Here is a 27696-nt window from a genome sequence, read left to right on the forward strand (position 1 = left end):
ATACCAAGCGTCACATCTGGAGGAAACCTGGCAACATCCCTATGGTGAAGTATGGTGTTGACAGCATCATGCTGTGGGGATGTTTCCAACGGCAAGGACTGGGAGACAATTCAGGGTGGGCTGAAAGGTAAACGGAGCAAAGTACAGAGAGATCCTTGATGAAAATCTGCTCCAGAGCGCTCAGGACAACGACCCTAAGCACACTGCCAAGACAATGCAGGAGTGGCTTCGGAACAAGTCTCTGAATGTCCTTGAGTGGCCCAGCCAGAGTCCGGACTTGAACTCGATCGAACATCTCTGGAGAGACCTAAAAATAGCTGTACAGCAATGCTCCCCATACAACCTGACAGAGCTTGAGAGGATCTGCAGAGAACATTAGGAGAAACTCCCCAAATACATGTGTGCCAACCTTGTAGGGTCATACCTAAGAAAACTCGAGGCTGTAATTGCTGCTAAAGGTGCTTCAACAAAGTATCGAGTAAAGGGTCTGAATATTTATGTTTTATTTTTAATACATTTGCTAAAAAATCCCAAAACCTGTTTTTACTTTGTCATTATCAAATAAAATGACATTAGTGACATGTGCCGAATACAACAGTGCTTATTTACAAGCCCCTAACCAACAATGCAGTTTAAAAAATACGAATTAGAATAAGAAATCCATGTAACAAGTAGTTAAAGAGCAGCAGTAAAATAACAATAGCGAGACTATATACAGGGGGTACCGGTACAGAGTCAATGTGTGGGGGCACCGGTTAGTCGAGGTAATTGAGGTAAAATGTACAGTTGAAGTCAGAAGTTTACATACACCTTAGCCAAATACATTTAAACTCAGTTTTTCACAATTCCTGACATTTAATCTTAGTAAAAATTCCCTGTCTTATGTAAGTTAGGATCACCACTTTTTCTAAGAATGTGAAATGTTAGAATAATAGTAGAGAGAATGATTTATTTCACCTTGTATTTCTTTCATCACATTCCCAGTGGGCCAGACGTTTACGTACACTCAATTAGTATTTGGTTAGCATTGCCTTTAAATTGTTTAACTTGGGTCAAACGTTTCGGGTAGCCTTCCACAAGCTTCCCACAATAAGTTGGGTGAATTTTGGCCCATTCCTCCTAACAGAGCTGGTGTAACTGAGTCAGGTTTGTAGACCTCCTTGCTCGCACACACTTTTTCAGTTCTGCCCACAAATTTTCTATAGGATTGAGGTCAGGGCTTTGTGATGGCCACTCCAAAACCTTGACTTTGTTGTACTTAAGCCATTTTGCCACAACTTTGTAAGTATGCTTGTGGTCATTGTCCAATTGGAAGACCCATTTGCGACCAAGCTTTAACTTCCTGACTGATGTCTTCAGATGTTGCTTGAATATATCCACATAATTGTCCTCCCTCATGATGCCATCTATTTTGTGAAGTGAACCAGACCCTCCTGCAGCAAAGCACCCCCACAACATGATGCTGCCACCCTCGTGCTTCACGGTTGATATGGTGTTCTTTGGCTTGCAAGGATCCTCTTTTTCCTCCAAACATAAGGATGGTCATCATGGACAAACAGTTCTATTTTTGTTTCATCAGATATTTCTCCAAAAAGTACGAACTTTGTCCCCATGTGCAGTTGCAAACCGTAGTCTGGCTTTTTTATGCCGGTTTTGGAGCAGTGGCTTCTTCCTTGCTGAGCGGCCTTTCAGGTTATGTCGATATAGGACTCGTTTTACTGTGGATATAGATACTTTTGTACCCGTTTCCTCCAGCATCTTCATAAGGTCCTTTGCTGTTGTTCTGGGATTAATTCACACTTTTCACACCAAAGTACGTTTATCTCTAGGAGACAGAACGTGTCTCCTTCCTGAGCGGTATGATGGCTGCGTAGTCCGTGGTGTTTATACTTACTATTGTTTGTACTATTGTTTTTACAGATGAACGTGGTACCTTCAGGCATTTGGAAATTGCTCCCAAGGATGAACCAGACTTGTGGAGGTCTACATTTTTTTCTGAGGTCTTGGTTTATTTCTTTAGATTTCCCCATGATGTCAAGCAAAGAGACAATGAGTTTGAAGGTAGGCCTTGAAATACATCCACAGGTACACCTCCAATTGACTCAAATTATGTCAATTAGCCTATCAGAAGCTTCTAAAGCCATGACATCATTGTCTGGAATTTTCCAAGCTGTTTAAAGGCAAAGTCAACTTAGTGTATGTAAACTTCCTACCCACCGGAATTGTGATAACAATTGTTGGAAAAATGACTTGTGTCATGCACAAAGTAGATGTCCTAACTGACTTGCCAAAACTATAGTTTGTTAACAAGACATTTGTGGAGTGGTTGAAAATCGAGTTTTAATGACTCCAACCTAAGTGTATGTAGACTTCCGACTTGAACTGTATATGTAGGTAGAGTTATTATAGTGACTATACATAGATAATAAAAGAGAGTAGCAGCAGCGTAAAAGAGTGAAGGGGGGGGCAAGGCAAATAGTCTGGGTAGCCATTTGATTAGATTTTCAGGGGTCTTATGGCTTGGGGGTAGAAGCCGTTTAGAAGCCTAGACTTGGCGCTCTGGTACTGCTTGCCGTGTGGTAGCAGAGAGAACAGTCTATGACTAGGGTGGCTGGAGTCTTTGACAATTTTTAGGGCCTTCCTCTGACAATGCCTGGTATAGAGCTCCTGGATGGCAGGAAGCTTGGCCACCAGTAATGTACTGGGCTGTACGCACTAAATCAAATCAAATTTATTTATATAGCCCTTCGTATATCAGCTGAAATCTCAAAGTGCTGTACAGAAACCCAGCCTAAAACCCCAAACAGCAAGCAATACATGTGAAAGAAGCACGGTGGCTAGGAAAAACTCCTTAGGAAGGCCAAAAACCTAGGAAGAAACCTAGAGAGGAACCAGGCTATGAGGGGTGGCCAGTCCTCTTCTGGCTGCGCCGGGTGGATATTATAACAGAACACTACCCTCTGTAGTGCCTTGCAGTCGGAGGCCAAGCTGTTGCCATACCAGGTAGTGATGCAACCAGTCAGGATGTTCTCGATGGTGCAGCTGTAGAACCTTCTGAGGATCTGAGGACCCATGCCAAATCTTTTCAGTCTCCTGAGTGGGAATAGGTTTTGTCATGCCCTCTTCACGACTGTCTTGGTATGCTTGGACCATGATTGTTTGTTGGTGATGTGGACACCAAGGAACTTGAAGCTCTCAACCTTACCACCTGGGGGAAGCCCGTCAGGAAGTCCAGGATCCAGTTACAGAGGGAGGTGTTTAGTCCCAGGGTCCTTAGCTTACTGATGAGCTTTGAGGGCACTATGGTGTTGAATGCTGAGCTATAGTCAATGAATAGCATTCTCACATATGTGTTCCTTTTGTCCAGGTGGGAAAGGGCAGTGTGGAGTGCAATAGAGATTTCATCATCTGTGGATCTGTTAGAGCGGTATGCAAATTGGAGTGGCTCTAGGGTTTATGGGATAATGGTGTTGGTGTGAGTCATGGCCAGCCTTTCAAAGCACTTCATGGCTACAGACACGAGTGCTACAGGTTGGTAGACATTTAGGCAGGTTACCTTAGTGTTCTTGGGCACAGGGACTATGGTGGTCTGCTTAAAAGATGTTGGTATTACAGATTAAGGGAGAGGTTGAAAATGTCAGTGATGACACTTGCCAGTTGGTCAGCACATGCTCGCAGTTCACGTCCTTGTAATCCATCTGGCCCTGCAGCCTTGTCTTACAGTAAAGGTCTTACTCACATCGGCTGTGGAGAGCGTGATTCTTCTGGAACAGCTGGTGCCCTCGTGTTATTTGCCTCGCAGCGAGCATAGCTTGGCTCGTCTGGTAGGCTTGTGTCACTGGGCAGCTCTCGGCTGTGCTTCCCTTTGTAGTCTGTAATGGTTTGCAAGCCCTGCCACATCCGACGAGCATCGGAGCCCGTCTAGTATGATTCAATCTTGGTCCTGTTTTGATACTTTGCCTGTTTGATGGTTCGTCAGAGGGCATAGCGGGATTTATTATAAGCTTCCGGTTTGGAGTCCCGCTCCTTGAAAGCGACAGCTCTAGCCTTTAGCTCAGTGCGGATGTTGCCTGTAATCCATGGCATCTGGTTGGTGTATGTATGTACGGTCACTGTGGGCATGACGTCATCAATGCACTTTTTGACGAAGCCAATGACTGATGTGGTGTAGTCCTCAATGCCATAGGAAGAATCCAAGAACATATTCCAGTCTGTGCTAGCAAAACAGTCCTGTAGCTTATCATCTGCTTCATCTGACCACTTTTTTACTGACCGAGTCACTTTTGCTTCCTGCTTTAATTTTTGCTTGTAAGCAGAAATTAGGAGGATATAATTATGGTCAGATTTGCAAAATGGAGGGCGAGGGAGAGCATTGTACGCATCTCTGTGTGTAGAGTAAAGGTGGTCTAGAGATGTTTTCCCTCTGGATGCACATTTAACATGTTGATAGAAATTTGGTAATACAGATTTAAGTTTCCCTGCATTAAAGTCCCCGGCCACTAGGAGCGCCGCCTCTGGATGAGCGTTTTCCTGTTTGCTTATGGCGTAATACAGCTCATTGAGTGCGGTCTTAGTGCCATCATCAGTCTGTGGTGGTATGTAGACAGCTACGAAAAATACAGATGAAAACTCTCTAGGTAGATATTGTGGTCAACACCTTATCATGAGATACTCTATCTCAGGCGAGGAAAACCTTGAGACTTCCTTAGATATTGTGAACCAGCTGTTGTTTACGTATATGCACAGTCCGCCCCCCTTGTCTTACCAGACGCTGCTGTTCTATTCTGCCAATACAGAGTATAGCCAGCCAGCTGTATGTTGATAATATTGTTGTTCAGCCACGACTCCGTGAAGCATAAGATATTACAATTTTGAATGTCCTGTTGGTAGTTTAATCTTCGTCGTAAGTCGTCGATTTTATTTTTCAATGATTGCACGTTAGCTAGAAGAACAGGGGTTTTTATTCGATCGCCTATGAATTCATAGAAGGCAGCCCGACCTCCGCCCTCTTTTTCTCAGTGGGGTATTGTGTGTAGATTGATGAGGGGGAAAAAAAACAATTCAATCAATTTTAGAATAAGGCTGTAACTTAACAAAATGTGGAAAAAGTCAAGGGGTCTGAATACTTTTATGATGTAAATAACATGCATCATGACGCATCATATATTAGAATTGCTTGTGATAAAAAAATACAGAGACATTGGGTTCCTATTTTCACCCCAAATTACAATTGTGCCGAGCTCAAAGCCTGAAACTTTATACTGCTTGGTAGAAGAAGAGAGATAGAAAAAGCTAGGAAAGAAATAGAAAGGTAGAAATTACAAATGTCATGCCTGTTAGCGCTGCATTGAGTGGTCAAAAGGGAATGAAGTCAACAGACAGAAATAAGGAATAACGTTTCAACAGCTTTACCATGTGCCTTTTACTGAGAAGTGGCTTCCTTCTGGCGACTCCACCATAAAGGCCTGATTGGTTTAGTGCTGCAGAGATGGTTGTCCTTCTGGTATGTTCGCCCATCTCTACAGAGGAACTCTGGAGCACTGTCAGAGTGACCATCGGGTTCTTGGTCACCTCCCTGACCAAGGCCCTTCTCCTCCGATTGCTCAGTTTGGCCAGGCAGCCAGCTCTAGCAAGTCTTAGTAGTTCCAAACTTCTTCCATTTAAAAATGATGGAGGCCACTGTGTTCATGGGGACCTTCAATGGTGCAGAAACGTTTTGGTACCCTTCCACAGATCTGTGCCTCGACACAATCCTGTCTTGAGCTCTACGGACAATTCCTTCGAACATCATGGCTTGGTTTTTGCTCTGACACACACTGTCAACTGTAGGACGTTATATAGACAGGTGTGTGCCTTTCCAAGTCATGTCCAATCAATTGAATTTACCACAGGTGGACTCCAATCCAGTTGTATAGACATCTCAAGGATGATCAAAGGAAACAGGATGCACCTGAGCTCTATTTCGAGTCTCATAGAAGAGTACTTGAATTTTTTATAAATTACCAAACATTTCTAAAAACCTGTTTTCACTTTGTCATTATGGAGTCTTGTGTGTAGATTGATGAGGATTTGTTTTATTTAATGCATTTTAGAATAAGCCTGTAATGTAACCAAATTTAAAAAAGTGAAGGTGTCTGAATACTTTAAGAATATACTGTACATTAATCTCTTCTCAGGGGCCTAGCTTGTTGGGAAAGGGTGGAGCCCAGCAATAATGAACCACAACAGGACTGAGTGCACTTGCAATATTTTGTTGTTGTTGTTGTAATTTAGCATATACTCTTATCCAAAGCAATGTACAATAGTGATTGCATATATTTTCATACTTTTGTTCATACTGGACCCCCTCGGGAATTAAACCCACAACCCTGTCGTTGCAAGCGTCATGCTCTACCAATTGAGCCACACAGGACCATTAGCTGTCGCGTCCTTTCATTACATGCAATACATGCCCATGGTATTAAGGGGAGCTACAGTAGTATGATGTGCGTACGTGCGTGCGTGATTGGTTGCATGCATGTGTATGGGTGTGCGCCAGTGGAGGCTCCTCAGAGGAATTTTTGAAAATGTTAAATAGTGAAACATTTAAAAAAATACCATCCTCGGTGAATTTCTGAAAAATGTTAATAGTGAAACATAAAAAAAGACCATCGTCAGTGAATTTCCAAAAAATGTATACAATTATCCTTTTTAGATAAAACTATACTAAATATATTCACGTCATCAAATAATTGATTAAAACACACTGTTTTGCAATGAAGGTTTACAGTAGCCTCAACAGCACTCTCTGGGGTAGCACCATGGTGTGGCCAGAGGACAGCTAGTTTCAGTCCTCCTCTGGGTACATTGACTTTCATACAAAACCTAGGAGGCTCATGGTTCTCACCCCCTTCCATAGACTCACACAGTAATTATGACAAATTCCGGAGGACGTCCTCCAACCTATCAGAGCTCTTGCAGCATGAACTGACATGTTGTCCACTCAATCAAAGGTTCAGAGAATGAATCTAGTTCTGAAAGCTAAAGCTAGCTAGCACTGCAGTGGATAAAATGTGGTGAGTAGTTGACTCAAAGAGAGAGACTAATTTGAACTAACAGTTTTGAACTAATAAAAAAAAGTAAATGAAGGAGAAGGAAGAGAAAGAGAGAGAGCTATCTGTCATTGTATTTAATTGTTTCACTTTCACTTACTTAGCTAGAGAATGCAGCTAGCTAGTTTAGCCTACTTCAACACCTGGCTCAAACAGAGAGGGATGCTATGTTAGCTAGCTGGTTATCGCTATCCAACACTGGAACTCTTCCAAGTCAAGATAAGCTTTTGGTTGTATTAATAAATTGCCACCGAGGCCCACCGGTGTAACTGCTAAATTGCTTGCTGTACACTGTACTGCATCTTTGTAGCTGGTTTACTAATGCGTTAGTTCTAGTATCTAGTTCTATTGACTATGACGTTAGCTAATATGGTGACAACGATGTAGGCTGTGTGTTGCAGTTAGCGGTTATGATACGAAGGTTTGGCTTGGAATGTTTTTTTTTGCCCGGTCATAGACAGCTGTTGTGATTTGCACTAAAGTCCAGAAGCGAAGGGCGAAGGTGAGAGGAGGAGAGCGTGTAGATGCGAGAAGGAATTATACAACGAGCAAAGTGATCATGCTGTTTGTATGTGGCTGCTATAAAAGTGAACTGTGATTGCGGGTGATCAAGGGTGTATTCATTCTGATAATTCTGTTGAAAAAAATTTCTTAAACGGAAGCAAACGGAATGAAACAGGGATAAACATAGCTGAATTTGCCCAATAGAAACTCTTGTTTGCAACTGTTGGTGTAATGATTACACCCTAGCTCAGACAGATGCAGGCAAGAGTGTGCAAGGAGGTATTGAATGTGGCACTGTCTGTCACCTTGATTACAAAAAAATTTCTCTAGACCTGTACACGTACATTTGAAACATTAATTTGTAGGCTAGGTTGTAGGAACCTCATGAGGGGTATAGGGAAAATTCAACTATCATCTAGTAGCCTAAACCTATCGATGTTACACTGAGCTGGGTAAAGGGAATATGAATGACAGTCATCCAATATGTTAAGGCCAATATGTTAAGGCGACGTCACTGGAGTGCATGTGTATGTGGGGCTGATGGCTGTGGACCCTAATGGCCATAATGTGATACATTGGGTTCATAATTCAAGTTGGGATGCTGGGTGATTAAATCGGCATTGCCATTGGTTTGCCTCATTCCACTTCCCTGTAATTTACATTACTCCTTATTCTCCATGGTGGACCGACAAAAACAGTTGCACGAACCAACCAATGCGAAAATCCTATAAAACACGTGTCAAACACAAAGCCCGCAGGCAGAATCCGGACCATGACGCATTTCTATCTAGACCCTGCAACGATTTGGGTTTTCAATACATTTTGGCCCACTTCCATCACTGCAAGTCACAGCACGCAATGCCAACATGCTGCACGCCAAATGGAAGTGCCTTGCCACACACCCACCCCTCTCCCTGACCCACACACACACCCACACATAAGCACACACACCCAGTGCACTGTATAATATCATCACTAATGGCATGGACCAAATCTTCTACCGGACCTAAAGTTTAAGCCTGTTGTAGGCCCATGCCAAGTTTCGGTTGCAACAGGTCATTGCTGCAGCCTACAGAAAATGTCATACAGGTTGTCAAAATGTTATAAAATAAGGATTCACGTGCGGGTATAAATTACTACTAAAGGACAATAGGACACACAAGCGAGTATAAATGAGTCAACAGTTGAGTCATTTACTTAATGAAATAACAGCCTGATGCACTCACATCTGTGAATTCAACTTCAATTGCGCTGCTTCGTGTGTCCCGTTTATCGCGAGCAGCGGAGGGAAAGTGTACAGACACAAGACCTAGCTTGGCTACTAAAATGTTGCAGTGTGACTTCAGTTTTTAAAGCTTGACAATGAATAAGCAAAAAACTAAACCTGCAACAAAACACCAAAGGAGAAACAGACATAATACTCTATGTCTGGCCCGCAAATTCGTTGTGTTTTTTCAGTATGGCCCTTGCGCTGATTGAGTTTGACACCCCTGCTATAAAACGCTATGAAATTTAAAAAATATGAGTCAATAAAGCACTTGATAAGCAGGCTTTGACACTTTCCTCCTAAAAATTCAGCCTTAGGCAATAGCTGACATTTCTCCCAGTCATGGAGCATGTCCCTGTTATGTGGGGCGTCGTATGGAGACGTTCACATCTGATAGGCATCCTCCATTTTAATGATGTCTATCTTCTCCTCAGCAAGCACCAGTGAAAGTATCTTAGAATGAGAGTGGAACAATAGAAGAATACACTCTACCCAGCAAACCGGCAACATTCCCAGAACATTAGTTAAGATTCCCATTAAGTTCCAGTTAGGATGATAACATCCCAAAAACATTCAGAGAATGTTTTTTATAACAAAATATTGTATTTTCCAATAGATTTTTTTTTAATATTCTTGGAATGTTGTCCTAACATACACTTAAATGTTGTGCACAACATCTTTATCAACCATCACAGAACATCCCCCAAAAGTTTTCATAAAGTTTTCAGGTAAGGTAATGTACCAGTAATGATTTCCCAGCAAACCAAAATTGTCTCTGTAAAGGTTTCCAGAACATCTGTTAGGTTGCGACAAAAACTGACCATTCATGGTGATGATTATAGAATGTTTGTATAAAATGTTCCCAGAACACATTTCTTCTGTTCTGGTAATGCTCGTTGTTAGAAGGAGAAGTGGACCAAGGCACAGCGTGGTAAGTATTCAAGATACTTTATTTCAAGAAACACTCAAACAAGAATAACCAAAAACATCAAAACGAACGCGAACAGTTCCGTCAGGCGCAGACACTAAACAGAAAATAACCTCCCACAAACACAGGTGGAAAACAGGCTGCCTAAGTATGATTCCCAATCAGAGACAACGATAGACAGCTGCCTCTGATTTGGAACCACACTCGGCCAAAAACAAAGAAACAGAAAACATAGACTTCCCCACCCGAGTCACACCCTGACCTAACCAAACATAGAGAATAATAAGGATCTCTACAGTCAGGGCGTGACAGTTCATTAATGGTTCCCAGAATCTTTCATTAGATTGTGGGAACAGCCTGCTGGGAACATTATGGGGAAATCACAAAATATACGTTCCCAAAACACAAAAACTGTCCAGTTGTGCTGACATTAAGATAATGTTTGTATTCAGGTGCACAACAAGTGGTGCGACAGGGGAAACGTACAGGAAATTGCAAGATTCTGCTCTCCTGACTTGGTCATCAATTGAATACTTGGTCATCAATTGTCCCCCTTTTTACCTTCCGTGAGAGTTCTCAGGGATTATCACCATGGCTGTGTATATCCCGCCCCAAGCCAACACCAAAAATGCTCCCAAAGATCTTCATTGGACTGTGAACCAACTGGAGGCCGCATACCCAGAGGCAGTGTTCATCGTCGCGGGGCACTTTAACAAAAATAATTTGAGGGCACTGCTCCCAAATTATTATCAACATATTGACTGTCCAACTCGCGCAAATTCCACGCTTGGCCACTGCTAAACACCTTTTAGACATCGGTATAAGGCCCTCTGCCATCCTACTTTCCTCAAATCTGACCACGACTCCATTTTGCTCCTCCCCGCTTACAAACAAATACTCAAGAGGAAAGTTCCGGTGGTGAGGTCTGTACAGCGCTGGTCTGACCAATCAGATTCCAAGACTGTTTTAAACACGTGGACTGGAATATGATATGCGTCACCTCTGGGATAACATCAATGAATATGCCAACTCAGTCACCGGATTCATAAAACAAATGCATAGATGACGTGATACCGATTGTGTCTTTCAAAACTTAACTGATTAAAAAAATGTGGATTGTTGGCAGCCTTGTCAGAAAACTGAAGGAGAGAGATACTGCTTATAAACACGGCAAGGTGACCGGGGACAATTGTATGGTTAAGCAGTACAAATACAACCTACGCAGATCAATCAAGATTGCGAAACACAAGTATAGGGACAAAGTGGAGGAGCAATTCAGTGGGTTGGACACGAGGCGTTTGTGGCAGGGGCTTCTAACGATCACGGATTACAAAAAAAAGACCAACGCCGCCCTACTGGACGAGCTAAACACCTTTTTCTCACACTTCAAGCATAACGACTCTGAGCTGCCGAGGAGAGCCCCTGAGGACAATGAGGGAAATGTGCTTACAGTCTACAAGGAGCATGTATGTAAGTCACTCAAATGTGTTAACCCTCGCAAGGCAGCCGGCCCTAGCCACATCCTCAGAGCATGTGCAGACCAGCTAGCTGTTGTATTTTCAGACATCTCTCTCTAGCTCAGGCCATTATCCCCATCTGCTTCACGATGTCCATTATCATCCCTTGCCCAAGAAAGAGAAAGTAACTGAACTGAATGGCTACTGACCTGTAGAACTCACTTTAGTCATGGTGAAGTGTGTTCGAGAGGCTGGTCAAAGACCACATCACCACCTCCTTCTCTGACACACTAGACCCTCTGGAATTCGCCTACTGCCCGACAGATCGACAGACAACGCATTTGCCATTGCACTGCACACTGCCCTCACCCACCTGGACAAAAGAAATGCATATGTGGGGATGCTGTTCATTGACTACAGTTTGGCCCTCAATACCATAGTGCCATTTAAGCTCACCACAAAGTTCACGCCTGGGACTGAACTCCTGCCTATGCAGCTGGCTCCTGGACTTCCTGACGCGCCGCCCCCATGTGGTGAAGGCAGGCAACATTACCTTCTCCACACTGGCCCTCAACACGGGGGTCCAACAAAGGTGCATCCTCAGTCCCATCCTGTACTCCCTGTATACCCACGACTGTGTGGCCTCACACAGGTCCAACTCCATCATTAAGTTCGCTGACAACACGACAATTGTAGGCCTGATTACCAGCAACGACAAGATGGCCTACAGGAAGGAGGTAGGCACACTGATGGCATTGTGCCAGGTTAACAACCTCTCCCTCAACGTCAGCAAAACAAAGAAGCTGATTGTGGATTTCAGGAGGAACCAGGCTGGGCAAGCCCCCATCCTCATCAAAAAATGTCAAGTTCCTCAGCATCCAGATCGCCGAGGAGCTGAACTAGTCTAACCACACGGATAATGTAAAATCAAATCAAATCAAATGGTATTGGTCATATACACATGGTTAGCAGATGTTAATGCGAGTGTAGCGAAATGCTTGTGCTTCTAGTTCTGACAGTGCAGTGCAGCAATGTGGTGAAGAAGGTGAAGAAGGCACGAGGCTGAATAAATTTGGCCTGTCCCTCGAGGGCCCTCACAATGTTCTACAGGAGCACCATCAAGGGCATACTGCCGAGTAGTATAGGAGCATCATGGCAAAAAGTGAAAGTAGCTTCTACCCCAAACCATCAGGCTGCTGAATAGCCACCACTAGTAAGTATTATTTTTTTTGGTCTGGTTTCGGGAAATACAGTTTAAGTCCTCATTGTCCGAGACAGAGTCAAGACCAAGTAAATATGTATCCGACACAAGACAGATACACTCAATATGTGGTCTCGAGACCGGACTTGAGTACTATAACCATGGTTCCCATCAGACTGTTCCCAAAACCTACTGAAACATTCTAGGAACTTTTAAAGAACAAACAAAATGTTTTATGGGAAAGTTCTTGTAATATCAGGTGAATGTTTTTGCTCCCTAAAAGAAACATTGTAGAATCATCTGCCCAACTGGACAGTTTTTGTGCTTTGCAAAAATATATTTTGTGATGTCCCCACATTGTTCTCAACAGACTGTTCCCACAACCTAATGAAGAATTCTGGGAACCTTTAAAGAACAGATTAAATGTGTTCTAGGAACGTTCTTGCGTTATCAGACAAATGTTTTATACAAACATTCTATAATCATCACCATGACTGGACAGTTTTTGTGTTATAAGAATGACCTAACGATAGTTCTGAGAACTTTGACAGAAACCAATTTTGGTTTGCTGGGTAGTCAGTGAGGAGAAACAGAGCTGGTCTCTTCCCTATGGGACAGAGAAGTACACAGTGTCCCGTAATACTGCGTTTCTTTTCAATAGATCTACTGAGGGAACCAAATAGGGCGCTGGTAGAAGGTAATGCCCAATATGGGAAATATAGAGTATTATATGACACAACAGCATACAGTGTGTGTTGCTATGGCCACATACAGAGCTGTGTTGACAGTGGCCCTGTAGCTGCTTGTCCTACAGTTGTTATTACAGGATGCTTGGCATGTTCTCCCTCAGCCACAACTGACTGGTGTTTGATCAGGCCTCTCATGTTAGGGAGCAGGAAATATAGGCTGGCAAAAGCATTACATTAGCTGAAATAATGTGTGTGATTGAAATACAGTAATAGCTTAGCTGTATAGTAGCATGTTATTGTATGGTAGCCTTATAGAAATAGAAGTCATTCATATCTAATTTCTATGGGGAGCCTACTCATTTTGAGTTTTTATGTCTTAAGATGTCGTGCTGAAGCACTTTATAGTCATTCATGTCATTCATGTCATTCATGTCCTTCATGTTGTTTATGTCATTCATGTCATTCATGTCATTCATGTCCTATGGTGTTTTCTACTAATGGTTTCTTCTAATGGTCTCATGCCTTCAACACAAATGCATACTAAACCAATGAACTAGTTGGTTGTTATTTCCATTATGTTCATGTTGAATATAACACCCTGTATGTGTTTTACTAGGACGTATTCATGAAAATTAATAGTTAAGAAAAACATATCTTAGCACTTGACATTTAGCATTATAGAATATAGGGAATTTAGGTAATGTTGGTTAACCTTGTTTTTTCATATATTAATAAATAACCTAGCTAGATATTGTAGAGTATATGACATTTCTCGGTACAATTTTAACAGATAACTGACAGTATTCTGGCAGGTTCTTGTGTATGCTTTGCCTCAAGGACTGCAGTATGTTCCACAGGGTAGTTTCCACACTCTGATTTCTGTGTGCTAAGAAACCCACCCCAACACACCTCAGAAATCGCTGCCAGCAATTTATGGGCCATAACCTCCACTGTTTTAAAGAAATGGTTTACTGACTATCTCGTCGAGGCTTGCTGTGCTGAAATACCACTGGGTAGTGCCACAGAGGTCGTAGCTTCAGAACTGCACAGAGAAGAGTAAACTCAAAAACATCTATCAGACTTACAGCCATCTTGAGACAAAGGAGGAGTGACCACCAGCAGCAGAATCATCATACTCACCCTTTTCACATCTTTTCCAAACGTCTCACTGAAGCTGGTGCCCAGTATTTCAAACTGGACGTGAGAATTGGATCCGTTAGCTTTGAAATCCATCGTTCCTGTAAGGCCTGTGATATGTCCCTGTGATGGGAGAGAGAGGGAGGGAGATAGAAAGAGAGAGAGAGAGAATATAGGATGAATTTCATAGAAAGAGTGAGGTCTCACAGAGTCACGACAAGACCACCTGTCCAGTTCCAAGACCTTTAGTATCAAGACCATAACGAAATTGATGCGCTCCCAAAGCCAGTTTAATATTGTGGTTGAATCAGTTTGAACCAGTGACACTGTGCTAGGGACAGGCCGAGATCTCTGAGACAAAGATATCTATCCCATGTCCCCCCAGGGATAGATTAAACTCTCTCCACAGCTCTCTGTGGCTCATAGAACGTTAAATGAGCATGAAATTGAAGTGCACACACACACACACCTGCCAATACTACTCTGAAGACATCATTGGAAAAATGGACCCCAAAACCCATGAGCGCCACAAAAAACATAAGAGTATCTGCAGAGGAGATCTAGTACGTTGCTCCTTTTAGTGCTGAAGATATTAAGTCTGGAGAATGGCAATAGCAGAACTGACAAGGGGGTGGCAACCATCTTCATCTCCAACAGCTGAGCATCTCCAGTTGTAACGCAAGTGGAGTGAATTAGATTCAAGGACTGTTTCTTTTACTCTTTTCTGCTTCCGACTTTATTCAAGGCCTTGTGCCCTTCTGCTTTCGAAAAACATTCGATTCACAACCTATGTCCCTTGAAAAACCTTTCAAGTATTCAGCATGATGAAAGTCAATCAATCACAATCACAATAAAAAAAAAAATATATATATATATATATATATATATATATATATATATCTCTGTTTCACTGCAATGAAAGTCAGGAAAACAATTCATAGAGTATAAGGTTAGAAAAAGGTTAATGTTCACGTTCTGAACTAAAGTTTACCATCTGGATGTTCTCCAGCATGGACCAGCCTCCATTCCAAGGCTTGGTGGACTTCTTGATGCAGTTCAGACTGGCCATGCTGTGCCACTTCCTGTCCACCAACTTCCTCTGGAAGGCATTGGCCAGTGCCAGCACGCTGTCATACAGGTACAGGTTGGACACCTGGAATACAGAGGGAGGAGGAGGGAGAAAACACCATATAATTAGACATAGGACTCTAGAAAGGGCATTAGCATCCTAGTAACATGCCTAACAATCATCCATCTTGGTCAAGAAAACATCCATACTAGAAACTGATTACATACAGTATCGTAATATGTTCTATCAAACAATACATTTCTTAGATCTCTGTTGAAAACACACTACAGAGATTGGAGACCACGGAAACCAGTTAACCTCTCTGGTATCATTGGGACGCTAGCGTCCCACCTCAACAACAGCCAGTGTAATTGCAGGGCGCCAAATTCAAACAACAGAAATCCCATAATTAAAATTCCTCAAACATACAAGTATTAAACGCCATTTTAAAGATAAACTTCTTGTTAATCCAACCACAGTGTCCGATTTCAAAAAGGCTTTACGGCGAAAGCACACCATGCGATTATGTTAGGACAGCGCCTAGCCACAAGAAACCATACAGACATTTTCCAGCCAAGAAGAGGACTCACAAAAGTCAGAAATAGCGATTAAATGAATCACTAACCTTTGATGATCTTCATCTGGTGGCACTCCCAGGACTCCATGTTACACAATAAATGTTCGTTTTGTTCAATAAAGTCCCTCTTTATGTCCAAAAACCTCAGTTTTGTTGGTGCATTTAGTTCAGTAATCCAAAGGCACAAAGTGCGCTCTCAACATCCAGACGAAAAGTCAAAAAAGTACAATAAAAGTTTGTAGAAACATGTCAAACGATGTTTAAAATCAATCCTCAGGTTGTTTTGGTCATAAATAATCAATAATATTTAATATAATATAGGCTTTCAATGGAAAAACAGCCTTCCAAAATAATAGTACTTCCTGGATAGATGTTCACCTCAGGTTTTCACCTGCCATATCAGTTCTGTTATACTCACAGACATTATTGTAACAGTTTTGGAAACTTTAGAGTGTTTTCTATCCAAATCTACCAATTATATGCATACCCTAGCTTCCGGGCCCGAGTAGCAGGCAGTTTAATTTGGGCACGCTTTTCATCCAAAATTCCGAATGCTGCCCCCTACCCTAGGGAAGTTAAACGTGATTAGATCATTGTTGATGCAGGACAGTAAAATTTAAGCTGCACCATAATGGTTGATGTGTTTGATAGGACCATGATTTCTAATGGGTATTGTCTGTTTGTGTGTCATGACGACATGGAAAACTACTGCATAAGCAAAGGTTAGAAAGGCTTTATAAACAGAGCCCTGTGGTTGTCTGTCAAAGCAGCACAACAGATGTTGGTCTTTTTCTGATAGGGAGTGAATGGGTGCTAATCCTAGTGACCTCTGGGACTAGGAAGCACTGTGAATGGGAGTAGAAAACAGCTGGGGACTTCAGGATCTCACATGAACCCCCCCCCCCAAAAAAAAACACATGCATGCATGCACACTCACACACACACCCCAGTCTACCACACTCCCCTATCAAAGTGACACACAGCATGACAGCCCCCTTGAGCAGATGTGAGTGCAGTACCAGAGTCAAACCAGAGCCATGGAGCAGAAACAAAATGCACAGTGACAAATAAACAGCGGAGCAGTCCAACTGTTTCAGCTATGAAGGACGCAGGATATCACACTGGGCTGAGATAATGTCATAACCTGCACTGACAATTCACGCCATCTCCATTCTCCAGTATGTTAGAATAACAACATTAAGCAATACGGAGCTGCATCTGCATTACAATACTATAGGCTACCTCATACATCCACCCCTCATCATGATATGATTGTGATAACACATATCTGTTGTAATTATTATTCCTTTTGTCATTTTAGAGTGTGAACCCACAAATCAGGACCAGGCCCGTAATGTGCAGGCCTACTGGAGGGTTGTAATTCACACAGTAAAGCAGTCTGCACTAGTTTGTGGCCAGATTAGAAGCCTCAAGAACAGCTATGAGCCAGGCTGGGCTCAGGTAACTGAGTCCAGGCAGGGCTAACTGAGGCTGGACTAAGACTGGTTAGTCTGGCAAACCCGACCCTAGGTAAAAGGGTGTCTGGTTTGAATGATGGACTCTTTAGGCAGAGAGGCACTGCCTACATCGATAACGAAAAACTCCCAACAAATTATGAGGCAAACCAAAGTTTGCAGGCAAAACCTTTGCAGTGGTTCATATGATGCAAAATGCAGCTTCATATGATGCAAAATGCATCATACGGGGATGATTTCTGTATTTTGAAGGGTACATAAAGTAGTGGCGTAGACACTGACGTAGTTCCCCTATGACAAAAGAGTCCATCATTGAAACCAGACCCGAGTCACTGCTTTTGCCTAGGGTCAGGTTTATGAGACTAAGGCTGAGCTGGGCTAACTAAGTCTAGGCAGGGCTAAGGCTGGGCCGTTGATAGTACATCTGCCTGGGTAGTGTGTATGTAGCTGAAGAACTGGGAGAGCGACACTGGCTACAACGTCCCCATCACTCCCAACCCCCATGACCTAAATCTCTCCATCAGTGACACTTAGAGAAGGCAAGAAAAGCAACAAATCAAATCACATTTTATTTGTCACATGCGCCAAATACAACAAGTGTAGACCTTACCATGAAATGCTTTCTTACAAGCGCTTATCCAACAATGCAGAGTTTTTTTAAGTAAACAAGAAAAAATAAATATATTCAGTACCAGTCAAAAGTTACTCATTCAACGTTTTTTCTTTATTATTACTATTTTCTATATTGTAGAATAATAGTGAAGACATCAAAACTATGAAATAACACATATGGAATCATGTAATAACCAAATAAATGTTAAACAAATCAAAATATATTTAGTATTTCTGTTTCTTCAAAGTAGCCACCCTTTGCCTTGATGGCAGCTTTGCACACTCTTGGCATTCTTGCAACCAGCTTCACCTGGAATGCTTTTCCATCAGTCTTGAAGAAGTTCCCACATATGTTGAGCACTTGTTGGCTGCTTTTCCTTTACTCTGCGCTCCGACTCATCCCAAACCATCTCAAATGGGTTGAGATCAGGTGATTGTGGAGGCCAGGTCATCTGATGCAGCACTCCATCACTCTCCTTCTTGGTCAAATAGCCCTTACACAGCCTGGAGGTGTGTTGGGCCATTGTCCTGTTGAAAAACAAATGATAGTCCCACTAAGCGCAAACCAGATGGTTTGCAGAATGATGTGTTAGGAATTCTCATTAAGTTTGCCTTGAATTCTAAATAAATAATTGACAGTGTCACCAGCAAAGCACCCCCACACCATCACACCTCTTCCTCCATGCTTCACAGTGGGAACCACACATGCGGAGATCATCCGGTCACCTACTCTCTGTCTCACAAAGACATGGTGGTTGGAACCAAAAATCTCCAATTTGGACTCAACAGACCAAAGGACAGATTTCCACCAGTCTAATGTCCATTGCTTGTGTTTCTTGGCCCAAGCTAGTCTCCTCTTCTTATTGGTGCCCTTTAGTAGTGGTTTCTTTGCAGCAAATCGACCATGAAGGCCTGATTCACGCAGTCTCCTCTGAACAGTTGATGCTGAGATGTGTCTGTTACTTGAACTCTATGAAGCATGTATTTTATGCTGCAATTTCTGAGGCTGGTAACTCGAATTAACTTATTCTCTGCAGCAGAGGTAACTTTGGGTCTTCCTTTCCTGTGGCGGTCCTCATGAGTGCGAGTTTCATCATAGCGCTTGATAGTTTTTGCGACTGCACTTGAAGAAAGACATTTTCCAAATTGACTGACCTTCATATCTTAAAGTAATGATGGACTGTCATTTCTCTTTGCTTATTTGAGCTGTTCATGCCATAATACGGACTTGGTCTTTTACCAAATAGGGCTGTCTTCTGTATACCATCCCTACCTTGTCACAACACAACTGATTGGCTCAAATGCATTAAGAAGGAAAGACATTCCACAAATTAACTTTAAACAAGTCACACCTGTTAACTGAAATGCATTCCAGGTGACTACCTCATGAAGCTGGTTGAGAGAACGCCAAGAGTGTGCAAAGCTGTCATCAAGGTAAAGGGTGGCTACTTTGAAGATTCTCAAATATAAAATATATTTTGATTTGATAAACACTTTTTTGGTTACGACATGATTCCATATGTGGTATTTCCTAGTGTTGATGTCTTTACTATTATTGTAGAAAATAATAAAAAATAAAGAAAAACCCTTGAAAGAGTAGGTGTGTCCAAACTTTTGATTGATACTGTATATAATAAAATAAAAAAATGAAATAAACCAAAGTGAAAAAAATTAACAAAATAAAATAACAATAACGACGCTATATACATACAGGGGGTACCAGTACCGAGTCAATGTTCGGGGAAATAGGTTCGTCGAGGTAATTCAGATAATATATACATGTAGGTAGGAGTAAAGTGACTATACATAGATAATAAACAGAGAGAAGCAGCAACGTAAAAAAGGGGGTGAATGCAAATAGTCCGGATAGCCATTTGATTAACTGTTTAGCAGTCTTATGGCTTGGGGTATAAGATGTTAAGGAGCCTTTTGGACCTAGACTTGGCGCTCTGGTACTGCTTGCCGTGCGGTAGTTGAGAGAACAGTCTATGACCAGGGTGGCTGAAGGCCCAATTTTTAGGACCATCATCTGATACCGCCTGGTATAGAGGTCCTGGATGGAATGAAGCTTGGCAACAGTGATGTACTGGGCCGGATTTACCACCCTCTGTAGCGCCTTGCGGTCAGATGCCGAGCAGTTGCTAGGCCAAGCAGTGATACAACCAGACAGGATGCTCTTGCAGCTGTAGAACTTTTTGAGCATCTGAGGATCCATGCCAAATCTTTTCAGTCTCCTGAGGGGGAATAGGCTTTGTCGTGCCCTCTTCACGACTGTCTTGGTGTGTTTGGACCATGATAGTTTGTTAGTGATGTGGACACCAAGGAACTTGAAGATCTTGACCTGCTCCATTACAGCCCCATTGATGTGAATGCAGGCATGCTTGGCCCTCCTTTTCCTGTAGTCCACGATCATCTCCTTTGTCTTGATCACGTTGAGGGAGAGGTTGTTGTCCTGGCACCACAATGCCAGGTTTCTGACCTCCTTATAGTCTGTCTCATCGTTGTCTGTGTTCAGGCTTACCACCGTTGTGTCGTTGGCAAACTTACTGATGGAGTTGTAATCATGTGTGACCATGCAGTCGTGGGTGAGCAGGGAGTACAGGAGGGGACTAACCACGCACCTCTGAGGGCCCCCTGTGATGAGGATCAGCGTGGCAGATATGTTGTTGACTATACCTGGTGGCATCCCGTCAGGAAGTTCAGGATCAATTTGCAGGTGGAGGTGTTTAGTCCCAGTGTTTTAGCTTAGTGATGAGCTGTGAGGGCACTATGGTGTTGAACGCTAAGCTGTAGTCAATGAACAGCATTCTCACATAGGTGTTCCTTTTGTCCAGGTGGAAAAGGGCAGTATGGAGTGCAATAGAGATTGCCTTATCTGTGGATCTGTTGGAGCGGTGTGCAAATTGGAGTGGGTCTAGGGTTTCTGGGATGATGGTGTTGATGTGAGCCATGAGGAGCCTTTCATATCACTTCACGGCTACAGACGTGTGCTACGGGTCGGTAGTCATTTAGGTCGTTACCTTGTCGTTCTTGGGCACAGGGACTATGGTGGTCTGCTTGAAATGTGGGTATTACAGACTCAGTCAGGGAGAGGTTGAAAGTGTCAGTGAAGACACTTGCCAGTTGGTCAGCGCATGCTCTGAGTACACGTCCTGGTAATCTGTCTGGCCCTGCAGCCTTGTGAATGTTGAGCTGTTTAAAGGTCTTACTCACATCTTCTACTGAGAGCGTGATCACACAGTTGTCCGTAACAGCCGATGTGCTCATGCATTGTTCAGTGTTGCTTGCCTCGAAGCTAGCATAGAAGCATTTAGCTCATCTGGTAGGCTTGCGTCACTGGGCAGCTTGCTACTAGGTTTCCCTTTGTAGTCCATAATAGTTTGCAAGCCCTGCCACATCCGACGAGCGTCAGAGCCGGTGTAGTAGGATTCAGTCTTAGTCCTGTATTGATGCTTTGCCTGTTTGAAGATTCTTCAGAGGGCATTGCTGGAGTTATTATAATCGTCCGGATTAGTGTCCAGCTCCCTAAAAGCGGCAGCCCTTTATCTCAGTGCGGATGTTGCCTGTACTTCATGGCTTCTGGTTGGGATATGTACGTACGGTCTCTGTAGGGACGACGTCATCGATGCACTTATTGATGAAGCCGGTGACTGATGTGGTATACTCCTCAATGCCATTGGATGAATCCCGAAACATATTCCAGTCTGTACTAGCAAAACATTCCTGTTGCTTAGCATCCACATCATCTGTCCACTTCCAGATTGAGCGAGTCACTGGTACTTCCTGCTTGAGTTTTTGCTTGTAAGCAGGAATCAGGAGGATAGAATTGTGGTCAGATTTGCCAAATGGAGGGCGAGGGAGAGCTTTGTACGCATCTCTGTGTGTGGAGGGAAGGTGGTCTAGAGTTTTTTTTCTTCCATTGGTTCCTTTGACATGCTGGTCGAAATTAGGTAAAACGGATTTACGTTTTCCTGCACTAAAGTCGCCGGCCACTAGGAGTGCCACTTCAGGATGAGCATTCAACAACAACAACAACTCTGCATGTATACTCCCTTATCACTTCTCTCCTCTCCTCCGCCTTGTTGTTAGTTGTGTCCTTTCCTGATTTCTGTGTTTTGATGATAACCTTCTTATTACTTCACTATCACAACATGTTCAACCACAAGTGACCCGGTTAGAAGTCTCCATCGAGAGTTCTGTGATCGGCTATCTCAGTCATGCTCATCCCATCCATAGAAGTGGAGTGAATCACTACATTATAGAGGGGATTTGCTGTGTGCCAGTATATCGACAGAGTGAAGAAATGCATATGGCTAATTTGTTAATACATGGATAATTTACAGCTTTCCAGGTTGTGAGAACTAGATGCAGTGGTGTTAAAAGTGCAAATTCAGCGACAGGCTGCTGATGGGGTTTCGCCGGCACCGTGAACCAGCATTTTCCTTGTCATGAGGGTGATTTAACATCAAAGAGTGTTTAACCCTCTTTTGCATTAATTATTGAGATAAGAGCCCCTGGAGGATTTGGGCCATCTGTTAACGGTTAGCGATAGCGAAAGTTCAGGTGGGTTCAAGGAGGTTTTCAGTCAGAGACTCCTCTGGTTACATAAAGGTGGAACAGAGGGGAGGGATGTCAGAGAGCAACATCCATGTGATCTCGTTGAGTGGTTTGACTGGGAATGTCTAGCTGCTATCTAGCTGCCATATCAAAGAGGTATCTTTGATAACTTTGTCATCATATAGTACTTGTGTTGCTTCCTCTACTGTTACTGTTAAGGGGTAACATACTCAAAAACATATTCTTGTCATAAACTGCAGGCAGTGATTACACAGTGTTTACTCCAAGTTTACGAGAATCTCAGATTATTATTTGTTGGATTCTTAGCAATAAAGTGTAGGTTGCTTGGATGAGTAAACTAAAATAACTAATATGAATGGGAAGTTCAGTCTGAAATAGTGTTAGGAGACTCAGGGGACTGAAAGCAAAACAACTAATGAGTCAATAGGAATCAGAGGTCTAACTTCTCTCTAGCATCCTGGTCCTCTCAACCATAGAAATATAATCTCTAGAATTGGAATCCCCATTCAATGGGTCTAAATCCCTAGTGATTATATATCTATGCTCTCAACCAACTCTTCCTTATCTGTCCTACAGGCCTCCAAAAGCTGTCACTGTATGTATCCCACCACATGTCAATGGCACAGCCTTGTGTAACATCTCATCATCCCTCATCATGCTGTTGACCTTCAGAGGCCCCCAGGTCACATGCTCAGTGATACTCTAAACACACATTCTGGGGCTGTCTCTGACGTGACATGTGATAGGAGTCACTGACCTCACCCCCAGAGGCAGCATCAGATAACAGCAAAAGTAGACATGGGTACAGCGATAACATTTCTTCGATATACATAATTGTTGTTTCTTATGTATTTGTTATGATCAACCTTGAAGATATTAGTAAAGAGCAAATGTAATTTGGATCCGAATATGTTATGTGGGGACTGACATTTTTTCCTGACCAAATCTCCTGACAGGAATAACTCGGGACTCGGGCCCCTGGTCAGGTTACAGGGCCAGGAAAGATGCTTGACCCTATGGATGTAAGACCACTGGCCTTGATGTGAAGGTACATAAAAAGGCCCCTTGTTGAACTGACCTCAAGTGACTGTAAGTATCCTTCCTGGGGGTCACAGAGTAAGGAGGAGATGCGGTGGTTGTTCCTCATGCAGCGCACGCTGCTGTCCCTCCACAGCGGGAAGATCTGACGAATCACTGTCATCCGCCCCAATGCACTGTGGGCCAGCTCCATGATCTCAGTGTCACTGATCTCCTACAGACAGAAGGGGAAAGAAGGGAAGAGGAGGGGAGAGAAGGGGAGAGGAGGTGAGAGGGGGAGAGAGGGGGAGAGAGGGGGAGAAGAAGGGAGATAGGGGGAGAAGGGGTGAGAAGAGGAGAGGAGGAGAGTGGTAGAGAAGGGGAAGAGAAGGGGAGAGGGTAGGGGAAGAGAAGGGGAGAGGGTAGGGGAAGAGAAGGGGAGAGCGGTAGAGAAGGGGAGAAGGAGAGACAAGAGGAAAGGAAGGGAGAGGGGGAGAGAAGGGGAGACATGTTACAGCATAAAAAAAGGTGAAACAAAAACTGTCCTGCCTGTTACTACAGACTACCAACTATGACAAGGTGGACAGAGTCCCTGTGTACGGTGACCATATTAGGACAGCCTCAGTCTCAGCAGGTGGCAGTGCTGCAAGAGCTGTGTCCTAAGAATAAATCTCTTCGATGAGTATGAATATGGATGCTTTGCTGCGTGGTGATAGAGCTTTTTCCTTCACCTCCTATTTCCTTGGGTCTGCTTGCTGTTTACATCACAGTGCTCACTCAGCCTGCAGGCAAACTCTGAGCTCCTGCCTGGGAGACCCACCCGGTCCAAGGCCCCATCATCTCACCCGCCGCATCCACCCCCTGGATATGTGCTAGTCAGCCACTGCAAGCCCCTGGCCCCCGGCTCCCGGCTCACCCCACCACCACAGCTGTTGGCTTGTCTTCTCAGACTATGTTTGTTTTTATCGTATTTTCTGCTGGCTTGGGCTTCCCTCAGCCCTGTGGGACTGGGAAATGAACCCAGGCAGGCTTGCACAATCCCAGTCTGCACTTTGCCTGGCCTGGCATGTCCTGACTCCTGATTCCTGACACTGTCAGGCACACCTCAATGGCGGTTTCCTGGATACAGATTAAGCCTAGTTCTGGACTAAAAAGATAACTTAATGGTGAATCTCAATTGAAAATTATTTTTGGGGCTTAATCTGTATCCCGGGATACCACCCCATTTTTGTCTGAAGCAGCAGGGAAGCCTACGGTTCTGTATCACTTCCGCATCAATCAGAGAGAGGATTATCGCATGACATGATAATAATAACAGACACATCTGGTACTGACCGTTTGGCAGTGATGCATGGTTAATTTACCCTACAACTATAATGTGATATGGAGGAAATAAATGCTGGTCACGGCTTTAAAAAATAATATCTCATCACAAAACTCTGAGCTGACAAATTATTCAACGGCAGATGCTCTGATAAAAATAATTTAATTGAAGCAGTGTGGGTAATGTTTTATTCACCGTCACGTTGGTATTTTGTCCATATATAAAGATGCAAAGTTTTACACACAGTTTTTTTGTTAAATATGGGGACATTCTTTTTTGGTTGTAGTTTTTCACCCTGTCATAGCTAATAGGGTATATGGTGTACAGTATGCAACATTTGCTTTCATAGGATAACCAGAGGCAAAGTCATTAATACATTAATGAGCTACATCGGGTGATTGGTTAAGGCTTAAAAACCTGTTGAGGCCAGGGGGCAGGATCTTATCCCGGTATTGGGATTCATTGTCATGTGACCATGGCGGGGAATTCAAAACTGCAAGAATAATCATTTCAAATAATCAAATAATCAACTATTTTCCTCCATTTGAAAGATATATCTCCTAAATCTAACCACGCTTTCCGATTTTCAGAGGCTTTACGGAGAATGCATAAAGTTAGGTTATGTTAGGAGAGTACATTGACAATAGCTGTGTGTAATGTTTAGCCAATTCAAAGAAGGGCATCAACAGACAGAAAACTAGCTAGAATTATGCACTTACCTTTGACAATCTGCATCAGATGACACTCATAGGACATTATGTTATACAATACATGCATTTTTAGTTCCATCAAGTTCATATTTATATCCAAAAACAGCATTTACAGTCGCGGTGAAATTCAGAATTTTTTTCGGCTCGAATGCTCCCAGTGAATCCAGCATTACAAATCACGGAATTACTATTCGAAAACATTGGTAAATTATAATATTGTCATTCAAAGAATAATATATTATCATCTCGTAATTGCTACCGAATGGCCAGATCTCAAAATAACTTTACTGGGAAATCACATTTTGCTATAAACTGGGTACTATGCTAAGAACAATAGGCTAAGCTATAAGCTAAGCTATACAGTTAGCATCATCTAATATCGATAAATAACATTGTAAATATCCCCTTACCTTTGATTATCTCCATCAGAAGGCACTGCCAGGTCAAGAACAAATGTGCTTTCTTTTGACAAAGTTCATAATTTATGTCCAAATAACACCAAATAGTTAGCGTTCAGTAGGCTCCCACAAAATGAGTTGGCAGGTGTAAAGTCACGCCGAAAAGCTAAAAAAAACCTAGTAAATAATCTATTTACGTTTGTTCAAACATGTCAAACGTTGTTTAGCATTAATCTTTTGGTCCATTTTTAACGTGAAACATCAGTAAACATCAGTAATATTTTCACACAACCTATCAAGTGTCTAGAATAAACGATTATGACAAAGACACTCTTCTCAGATTTATGCGCAGGCGCAAAAAATGAAGTGATGACGTGTCAACTTCCAAGCATTCTAATTCGGTCTGTATTCATCACAGATGCTTCAAACAACTTTATAAAGATTGTTGACATCTAGTGGAATCCGTAGGAGTTGCGAACTGAATCCTTTCTCACTATGGTATCTATAAAACAATGACACTAAATAGTACAGTCACAAAATTCACATTTTTTTAAATCTATTTTTCACAGGTTTTTGCCTGCAATATGAGTTTTGTTATACTTACAGACACCATTCAAACTGTTTTAGAAAATTCAGAGTGTTTTCTATCCAAATCTGAACAATAATATGCATATTCTAGCTTCTGAGTTGGTGTAGGAGGCAGTTAAAAATGGGCACATATTTTTTTCCAAAATTCTCAATACTGCCCCCTAGCCCAAACAGGTTCACCCGATGTAGCTCATTAATGTATTAATGACTTTGCCTCCAAAAGGCTTAACCGCTAAGCCTTTTGGGGTGTGTGACATCACACAGATTTTTCCTTTCCACAAACTGTCTGTTGCTTGATATGAGCAAGTTGGCCCAAATGTATCAAATCCACAATTAGTTGGCTAGTAGTGGCTACTGCCTTTAGTGTTCTAGCTAGCTACATTTCAGTAATTTAGCTAGCCTCCTAAATGCAGTGGTTAGTGGATAAACTACAGTAAATATGAGTTGAACATATTTGTCTGAAAACGAATTAGTCACCAGTTATTGTTGTCCATGGTGTTATCATGTCTAACCAGTGGGCTCCTGAGTCTAGCTAGCGGAGTAGTTTGGCATCGACGATTCGCTAACTGTGATAGTTAATTGGTTACTGCTTGGCCAATGTGAGCCAGCATGCTAGATAGCTACATTTCAGTCAGTAGATATCCTAAATGCGGTGGTCACTGGATAAATAGCTATGAGTTTAACATATTTTGGTCAAAACAAACTAGTAGCCAGATGTTGTTGCCCATGGTTGATTAATATCTAACCAGCTGGCTACTGAAGCCTATGTGACATGTCTAGTACTGTATGTGCCTATTAGCTCCCGAGTCCATGTGCAGTTTAGCTAATGTTAGCTAGCTAGCATTGCTAGCTGAGCTGTTATAGAAAACGGCTAAGATGATTCAAACCCTGTGGCTAGCTAACAAGCCCTTCTCGGCGACAATGTTATTCAACAATATTATTGGGGTGCGGTACTATTAGATGTATTTTAATTTTAAAGTAACTGTCATTGAAGTTGGTGGTTAGTACTGGTTTTAGGGTTGTCACTAGTTACGACAGACAAAGGCAAGTTTTAGATCCAAGGGAGAGATACTT

General features: G+C 42.7%; 1 protein-coding gene across 2 annotated transcripts in view; it reads right to left on the reverse strand.

Moving 5' to 3' along the window:
- The window catches only part of grid1b (glutamate receptor, ionotropic, delta 1b), a 414815-nt gene that overhangs the window by 46813 nt on the left and 340306 nt on the right, over positions 1–27696 (reverse strand). For both annotated transcript variants that reach the window (XM_029705848.1, XM_029705837.1), the window contains exons 6-8: positions 23664–23837; positions 15266–15427; positions 14278–14397 (exon numbers count right to left, since the gene is read on the reverse strand). In XM_029705848.1, the coding sequence (XP_029561708.1) occupies positions 14278–14397; positions 15266–15427; positions 23664–23837 (456 nt within the window). The remainder of the gene's footprint in view (positions 1–14277; positions 14398–15265; positions 15428–23663; positions 23838–27696) is intronic.

The sequence above is a fragment of the Salmo trutta genome, chromosome 2, assembly GCF_901001165.1.
Source record: "Salmo trutta chromosome 2, fSalTru1.1, whole genome shotgun sequence".
In the NCBI taxonomy this organism is placed as follows: Eukaryota; Metazoa; Chordata; class Actinopteri; order Salmoniformes; family Salmonidae; genus Salmo; species Salmo trutta.